Below are 8,450 nucleotides of genomic sequence, written 5' to 3'. Positions count from 1 at the left end.
ACTTACATGAGGACGGTAGGCATCAGTCTGTCGCGTACACATATCAGCGCCGGTATCAAAGCCTTTTAGAGTAGCAGCGCGGATGTCTTACCCGTGAAGCAGCGTAGACAGATGCCCCCTGTTTGACCAGGGTATCTGCGATTCCAACGTGACCCTCCTGGGCCACCAGATGCAGAGGGGTCAGTCCATTCTGAAATAAAGGGGGGGGGGGGGTTCACAATGAGCAAGCCCGTTCGCAAACAGAAACGCTTGAGTGCACCTAGCAACGTTCTAATCTGAAACCCGCTCCGACGGAAGCTCCGTTTCTCGTTGAAATCTTTCGGACGCGTCCAGGCGCGTCTCATCTCCTCCGTTCGCGTACGTCCCCGGCGGGGCAATCGATTCCGCAAACAAGAGCAGCGCACACACAGAGAAACGCGCCGCGCACATTTCCCCAAAAACGACGGCAGGCAGACAAACCGACCGCGCGTGTGTGCGGCCCCTGACCTTGTTGCCCAGGTTGACGTTGGCCTGTTTGGAGATGAGCAGGGCCACCATGTCTGGGCGTCCCTCCTGTGAGGCCAGGTGCAGGGGGGTGATCCCCTGCAGGGACTCTGCGTTGGCAGAGGCCCCGTGCTGCAACAGACAGCCTGCCACCTCCATCTGGTTCTGCTTGGCCGCGATGTGCAGGGGGGTGTAGCCGTTCTGCAGACACAGATACGGCGTCAGCAAGGGGGGGGGGGGGGGGGTAATGTGTAGTGTCATCGGGAGGTGGCGTGTATCTAGCGCTTGGGGGCCTTTCCCTGTGCACAGGAGACCAAGGATGAGAGGGAAGGACGTGGTGTGGGTAATGCAGATAGATTGGGGTGTGTTGCACTGTGTGTGTGTGTGTGTGTGTGTGGGCTCACCCGGGCAGTGCTGTGGGCGGAGCCTCCCTTGCTGACCAGCAGCTTGACCACGTCCAGGTTGTTGTGATGAACGGCCACGTGGAGGGGAGTCAGACCGTTCTGAGGCAAACACACACACACACACACAGACACACACACACACATCTACTATCAGGACCATCTTCATCGGGCATGACGCCAACACTGGCCCTGCACGCTCACACAGCCCCTTTACGACGCCGCCTCGACGAAACATCTACGCAGCAGGGAACGGGGTCACCTCGCAAAGGTCGAGCGCCCCCCCACCCCCACCCCCCGCGTGACCTCTCACCTTTCCTGCTGCGTTGGGATTGGCTCCTCGCTCCAGGAGCAGCTCGGACACATCCACCTTGCCGTACTTAGAAGCCACGTGGAGAGCAGTGAAGCCTTTCTACTCACACACACACACACACACACATATAACAACACACATTTAAACACAGGGTACAGAGACAACGGCTGAAAAACGAGGACTTAAGGAAAGGGAGCGGACAGAGAGAGAGAGAGGGTGGGAGAGAGAGACATAGAGGGTGGGAGAGGGAGAGAGGGAGAGAGGGAGAGAGAGAGAGAGAGAGAGAGAGAGAGAGAGAGAGAGAGAGAGAGAGAGAGAGAGAGAGAGAGAGAGAGAGAGAGAGAGAGAGAGAGAGAGAGAGAGAGAGAGAGAAAATAAGAAAGAGGAGGGGCGGAGGGGGGCGAACGCGAGAGGAACGACGCCAGGAACCTTGGTCATTTTGGTCTGTTGGGCGGCTCCGTCCAGCAGGATGCGGGTGGTGAGGGCGTGGCCCTCGCGGGCGGCGATGTGCAGGGGGGTGTGGCCCGCCGTGGTGGCAGAGTCGGGGTTGGCCTTGTGCTCCAGCAGCAGTTTCACCAGCTCCTTGTGCCCCATGCGGGCCGCACAGTGCAGGGGCGTCTGGTCGTCCTATGCACACGAGACCCGGGGGGGACAAGGAGTCAGCGAGAGAGGAACGCACAAGGCACGAGAGAGAAAACAGAGCGGGGGGAAAAATACGAGGAACGAGGAAAAGAGGGAAAAAGTCGCTCGGGTGGTGAGCGGAGCGCAGGCCGCCAAGGTGAACGTCAACGTTAGTCCACCAAATCAGCCCCCCGTGCGCTCTACGCGGGGTGGGTGTGTGTGTGTGTGTGCGCGCTCGTCCGTGGGTCAGTACCTTGGCCTTGGCGTCCACCTGGGCGGTGTTCTGGAGCAGGAACAGAGCCACCTCGCAGTGGCCCGCCCTGGACGCCATGTGGAGAGGCGTCTCCACTTTCTGTCACAAACGGGAGAGAGAGAGGTGAAAGGTAAGGGTCGGAGCGAGGCGTGACGAGACGAGGGGGGCTGAGGTGGGGGTTTTTTTTGGGGGGGGGTGTCTCCTTATCGTCGTGGCGACGGAGCGTGTCAGTGTCGTGCGTGGAGGCTGAGAGGCCGGGGGGGGCGGGGGGTGGGTGGGTGTTAGCCGGCGCTGGGAGGGCTAGGTCTCTCACCACGTTGGAGGCGTTGGGGGAGGCGCCCCTCTGCAGAAGGTTCTTGACGATGTTCAGGTGGCCCATGAAGGCTGCTACGTGCAGAGGGGTCAGACCAGACTGCGGGGGGGAACAAAACACACAGGAGGAAGAGGAGAATCGCACTCACGCTATGGCTCGCTACTCGCTAACGCTATGGCTACGGTGGAAACGCGATGCAGCTGCTCATCGGTCACTCCGGGGGGAGCTCACCTCTGTGACGGCCTCCAGGGACGCAGAGTGTTTCAGCAGCAAGTCCATGGAGCGCATGTGGTTCTTCTTGCAAGCAATGTGGAGCGGGGTGAAGCCATTCTGAATCGCCAAAAAGACACACACACGCACACACTGTCAGAAATGTGAATCGATCAAGCATTGCACGGCCAGTCGGTGAACACGTTTAAGAAAGCTTTATTGCTTGCGGCCGGCCCACAAGGAGACAAAAACATCACACGCCATTGTGCTACAAAGTTTGTCTGCTAGCATGTTGTGCTAGCTAGCTATTTAAGCAGCCCCGCTCTTTACAGTCATTGGTTGAGACAAAGGCATGCAAATGTTCCATTGCTCTCCTTCATTGGCTCCTTGCATAGACCTGGCGCAGGCGTGCGTGCGTGTTTGAATGTGTGTGCCTTTTGACCCCTGTAACTTTGACCACATGATTCACCCAACACAGATAAGGCCAGACATCTTTTATGACCTCTCCAGTAAGAGAGAGTGGTCAGCCCAGGTCACCTTGTTTACATATGCCTCATGTTACCCAAAGTTCAGATTTGGGGGTAGGCCTCTCTCTACACACAAGGAATGCTGAACACAGAATCATTCTTATACAGGATAAATGTGTTACATCTTCAATTTTTCCAACACACACACGCTCGCTCGCACGCACACACAGCAAGGGTGTCAAAAGCAGCGTTATCTCGACGAACGCGGAGCTACGACAAACTCGGAGGTGGACAAATTTAGACGGGACTCGATTAGACACATTTAAAAATAGTCCAGGATGACTCAGCAGCACAGGAAGACCGACACGAGGCGCGCGGAAGAGCCGCAGGAGCGATGGAAGCTCCGGCTCGGGAGCTACTGACCAGAGCGCGGGCGTTGGCCTTGGCCCCCTTGTCCAGCAGCACTTTGGCCATGCGGTGGTGGCCGCAGTGGGCCGCCACGTGGAGCGGGGTCAGGTGGTCCAGGGTGATGTCGTCGATCTCCGCGTTGTACTGGAGCAGCTGCCTGACGCAGTCCATGTGGTCGCCCTGCGCCGCCATGTGGATGGGGGACAGGCCGTTCTGTCAGAGGGAGAGAGAGAGAGAGAGGGGGGAGGGAGAGAGAGAGAGAGAGAGAGAGAGAGAGAGAGAGAGAGAGGGAGAGAGAGAGAGAGAGAGAGGGAGAGAGAGGGGAGGGAGGGAGGGATTGAGGGAGGGAGGGAGGGAGGGAGGGAGGGAGGGAGGGAGGGAGGGAGGGAGGGAGGGAGGGAGGGAGGGAGGGAGGGAGGGAGGGAGGGAGGGAGGGAGGGAGGGAGGGAGGGAGGGAGGGAGGGAGGGAGGGAGGGAGGGAGGGAGGGAGGGAGGGAGGGAGGGAGAGCAGCGTGAGCCCACAGAGGTGATAACCATCCATACATTCATCCCACTAAAATAACTTAAGGGGGTTTTGGCAGAACTTTTTGGCCGAGGAACATTTGGCTTTGGCTACGAGTGCTGAGCTCGCAAATGCAGGTGGCACCAGCATGGTCCTACGGTCTATATCCCATGCATGAGCCCCCTGGAGGACCCCTGGCCGACCTTGGTCTTGGCCTGGATGGGAGCTCCCTGGTCCAGCAGGATCTCGATGATGCGCACATGACCGTTCCTGGCAGCACAGTGGAGTGGGGTCAGCTCGTCCTGGATGGAGGAACGGACGGAGGGAGGGAGGGTGGGAGCGAAGGAGGGAGAGAGAGAGAGAGAGAGAGTCACGATGAGAGCAGAAGAGGTGTCAGGGACAGAGATGAGAGGTGGAGAGGACAGAGAGGAGAAAGGTAGACAGGTCTGCGTCGGCTTCCTAAGACAGGATCCTGCTGAATCCAGAGTGCGGGTGGGGGGGGGGGGGGCGCGCCGCCCAGTCACGTACCTTAGTCTTGGCGTCTATTTGCGCCCCTCTGTCCAGCAGTAGTCTGACCATGATCACATTGCCCCTCCTGGAGGCTATGTGCAGAGGAGTGATACCATTCTGAGGAAAAAGGGGGAGAAATTGAATTCCATTTCGACAACTTTCGATGGCAACATATGCCCTCGTCAAAGCGCATCGCGGCCGTCTTGCGATAGTTGAGGGATGACACCCCTGCAGCCGGTTTGTTCCGGTCGTGGCGTGTCTGTGGCTGAGAGGGACTGACCTTGGGGGTGAAGTTGACATTGGCTCCTCTGTTGAGCAGCAACTGTGCGACGCTCAGGTTCTCGTAGTGAGCAGCGATGTGGAGGGGCGTGAAGCCAGTCTAGAGAGGGAGGAAGAGAGAGAGAGCGCTCGAAAGAGAGGCGTTCATATTCTTCATTGCACCAAGACAAGCTGTGAAATTCTTGTTTTTGTGCCGATTCAACACAACGCTGTTTTGAACATTTATTTTTTTGGTTTGATTTGTTTGATTTGAGATCACTTCCAAGCAGGTCCTAACGACTCGCCAATCACGCTTCTCACGGCACACGTCTCACACACACACACGCAAACAGCACACAAACACACGCACATCGGTGTTACTGGTACCTTGCTGAGGACATCTGCGTTGGGGTCGTTCTGCAAAAGCACAGCGGCGGTGCGCGTGTCGTCGTTGCGGGCGGCGATGTGAAGCGCGGGGAGGCGGACCTTGCCCTTGGTCCCATAGTTGATGAGCAGGGCCACCACGTTCTCGTGGCCCTGCTGCAGGGCTACGGCCAGGGGGGTGAAGCCGTCCTGGCGGGACAGAGAGAGGGGAGAGAGGAGCGAAGAGGAGAGAGGAGAGGAGAGGAGAGGAGAGGAGAGGAGTAGAGTAGAGTAGAGTAGAGTAGAGTAGAGTGGAGTGGAGAGGAGCGGAGCAGAGCAGAGAAGAGAAGAGAAGAGAAGAGAAGAGAAGAGAAGAGAAGAGAAGAGAAGAGAAGAGAAGAGAAGAGAAGAGAAGAGAGAAGAGGAAAGAGGAGAGGAGAGGAGAGAGGAGAGAGGAGAGAGGAGAGAGGAGAGAGGAGAGAGGAGAGAGGAGAGAGGAGAGAGGAGAGAGGGAGAGGGGAGAGGAAAGGAGAGAGGATAGGATAAGAGGGGAGGAGAGAGGAGCAGAGTGGAGCAGACAGGAGGAGAGAGGAGAGGTATATAGAATGGGGAAGAAGAGGATAGGAGAACGGTAGTAGCAGGGAAGGAAGAGTTAGAAAGTGGGGGGGGGGGAGCGTAAGAAAAGTCAAGGAAACAGAAAGGACCAGCGCAGTCAGAGGAGCAGAGGGAGAGAGAAAGGAAGAGAGAGGGAGGATGCGAGGAAGACGGGGGAGAAACATGAGACCGTGTCAAGTGAGATCGCTGTCACAGACAGAGGGAAGGCAGGCGACGCCGCCGATTGGACAGACGGTCAGGAAAACGTGTCGTGAGCTTCCGCTCACCTCCGTGGGCAGGCTCTGATTGGCTCCGTTTTCAAGCAGGAATTTGACAACCTCTAAATGGTTTTCTTGTGCTGCCATATAGAGGGGACTGAAGCCTTTCTGTAAGGAGAGGGAGAGAACGACTCGACAGTGAGACTCCCTTGTGGGCGCGCGCCACACACACACACGCCACACACACTCAAACGCACGCTCGTTCACAACGACTGACGGCTAACCATGACTTGGACACTCACGCTCTCTCACTCACACACACACACACACACACACACTCACACACACACAATTCAGTGAGGTCCCGCTCGACTCACCTGTGACTGAGCATTGACGTTGGCTCCATAGTTGGCAAGCTCAGCTACCACTCTCTCCTGGCCTGCTAGCGCGGCTATGTGGAGGGCAGTGTTCCCTTTCTGGAGGTGAAACACACAGACACAGACGCACACACACACACACAGATAGACAGCAGAGAGAGAGAGAGAGAGAGAGAGAGAGAGAGGGGACTGAGCTCAGCCTAATGACCTAGATCTCTATTTAAAAGGCTTCACACAGATGGGAGGTCAATCCCAGGGGTAATACAAACACATCATTCTGAGCATGACTCTAGAGTTATGACTCGATTGGCCCGAGCGATGAGGTGAATCAGCATTATCAATCTACAGTACTCGGTTCATCCCCGATACGAAACCTGACGGTGATATACTTTATTTTTTGACTGTCCTTCGTTTCCTTACGAAGCCTAGGATACAACCTGCACGAGAGCAAGTGGAGGTTTACCTTGGTTGTGGTTTCCAAGACGATTCCAGCATGTAGTAGCTCCAGCACCATTTTGACGTGGCCCTCTTTAGAGGCCAGGTGTAACCCGTTAAGACCATTCTGGAAAGAGAGGGGGGGGGGGGGTGGAGAGAAAGCCCTGAGACTCAGACACTGTCTGGGGTGTGTGTGGTTTGTCTGGAGTGTGTGTGTGTGTCTGGAGTGTGTGTGTGTCTGGAGTGTGTGTGTGTCTGGAGTGTGTGTGTGTCTGGAGTGTGTGTGTGTGCGGGTGAGGGAGGAAATCAAATCACAATCGGGAGAGACGTGAGCCACCACAGCTTCTGCAGAAGGTACACACCGAAACGGTGTGTGTGTGATAGGAATGCTTAATCTAGGTGTTGCCTGGTTGCAGACCAGACACGCAACTAGCACATTCTGTGCCCTAGCCAGCCTGCAGTACCTCTGCTGACCACTGGGAGACTCTGTGAACTTGCCACTCCGGTCTTCCTCCCTCATACTGCAGTGTCACATAATTGTTTTGGATAACATACTGCTGCCAGGGAGCAAGTGCAGTCTGAGGGAAGGAATACAGACAGGCGAACACACACGGTGAGCTTGGATGTTACTAACACACTAAAAGATACACACACACACACACACAGACAGACCAGACGTGTGTTTGAGTAGGCTGGCGGGTTGGCAAACTGAATTGACATCAAAAGCTTAAATGATTTAAACTGTGGAGAAAACCTTCCAAACCTGTTTTTCCCCTCTCTAACTCTCCCTGCTTTTCCTGTCCACTTCACTTAAAATATGTCTTATAAAACATGGAAAATGCCCTCCAAATATATCTTTAATTTCCAAGCTCAGACCACATTAAAGTCCAGACGCAGTTACAACACCTAGAGCATAAGTTATTTTTAATCATTTATTTTAACCTATGTACAACAAAGTCTATGCATAATATATGAGACCTTCTAGAATCTAGATGTCATCTTAAAAAGCCCTGAATAGCTTGACCATACTGTGACTAACACTATAGGAAAATCCGACTGATCCTGGCCCAAACAAATCATAACAATCGATTCACTGGGAATCCGAAACCCATTGACTTTTCAACTTGGTGACCCTGGCCTGAGCAAGTGGTAGTAACAGTAGCTATGGTCCAGTCGACATGGAAACGGACGCGTGACGGCCTATCAACTCAAGTGGTAGTAACAGTAGCTGTGGTCGAGTAGTCAACATCGATATCAATATGGATACACATCAACATGTAAGTGATTGAGGATTCCGAGGGGTGTGCGGCTGGTTGTGTGGTTTCCATGGTGCTGGCGCCTTTGTGAATGGCGCTCCGAGGAGCAGATGTTTGGCAGCAGAGGCGTGGGTGTCTGTTTCCCAAAGCACAGAGTCGCCTGTTCGGTTTGTGTGAGAACACCCACCACGCGTTCCCCCAAAACGGCTCTCACAACCGCCACCGCTCTATTGGGTTCAAACCCCCCCCCCCAAAAAAAACAGGCGTCGTCGCGTCGCCTTGAACGTTCACGCGTTTGAATTTCATTGGAGCAGAGAGGCGCGTACACCACACAGAGGGAGAGGTCGAACCAAACTGAAGAGAACAGGGGGAAACACACGAGCTCCTCTCCTGATGTTCCGCCTGTTGTCATGATGCAACGAGGTGCAAGTGAAGAGGGACTGTAGGAGGTCGGGTCTGGGGGGGGGG

At 55.4% G+C, this 8,450-nt stretch overlaps 1 protein-coding gene across 2 annotated transcripts in view; it reads right to left on the bottom strand.

Moving 5' to 3' along the window:
- The window catches only part of ank1b (ankyrin 1, erythrocytic b), a 50,442-nt gene that overhangs the window by 18,555 nt on the left and 23,437 nt on the right, over window positions 1-8,450 (bottom strand). For both annotated transcript variants that reach the window (XM_084693635.1, XM_084693634.1), the window contains exons 3-18: window positions 6,755-6,853; window positions 6,292-6,390; window positions 5,984-6,082; window positions 5,127-5,312; window positions 4,762-4,860; window positions 4,500-4,598; window positions 4,175-4,273; window positions 3,485-3,682; window positions 2,616-2,714; window positions 2,385-2,483; window positions 2,072-2,170; window positions 1,627-1,824; window positions 1,198-1,296; window positions 888-986; window positions 487-684; window positions 92-190 (exon numbers count right to left, since the gene is read on the bottom strand). In XM_084693635.1, the coding sequence (XP_084549761.1) occupies window positions 92-190; window positions 487-684; window positions 888-986; window positions 1,198-1,296; window positions 1,627-1,824; window positions 2,072-2,170; window positions 2,385-2,483; window positions 2,616-2,714; window positions 3,485-3,682; window positions 4,175-4,273; window positions 4,500-4,598; window positions 4,762-4,860; window positions 5,127-5,312; window positions 5,984-6,082; window positions 6,292-6,390; window positions 6,755-6,853 (1,968 nt within the window). The remainder of the gene's footprint in view (window positions 1-91; window positions 191-486; window positions 685-887; window positions 987-1,197; window positions 1,297-1,626; window positions 1,825-2,071; window positions 2,171-2,384; window positions 2,484-2,615; window positions 2,715-3,484; window positions 3,683-4,174; window positions 4,274-4,499; window positions 4,599-4,761; window positions 4,861-5,126; window positions 5,313-5,983; window positions 6,083-6,291; window positions 6,391-6,754; window positions 6,854-8,450) is intronic.

The sequence above is a fragment of the Hypomesus nipponensis genome, chromosome 27 (genome assembly GCF_054491055.1).
Source record: "Hypomesus nipponensis isolate SF chromosome 27, ASM5449105v1, whole genome shotgun sequence".
NCBI lineage: Eukaryota > Metazoa > Chordata > Actinopteri > Osmeriformes > Osmeridae > Hypomesus > Hypomesus nipponensis.
This window is presented reverse-complemented; position numbering and strand designations above follow the sequence as displayed.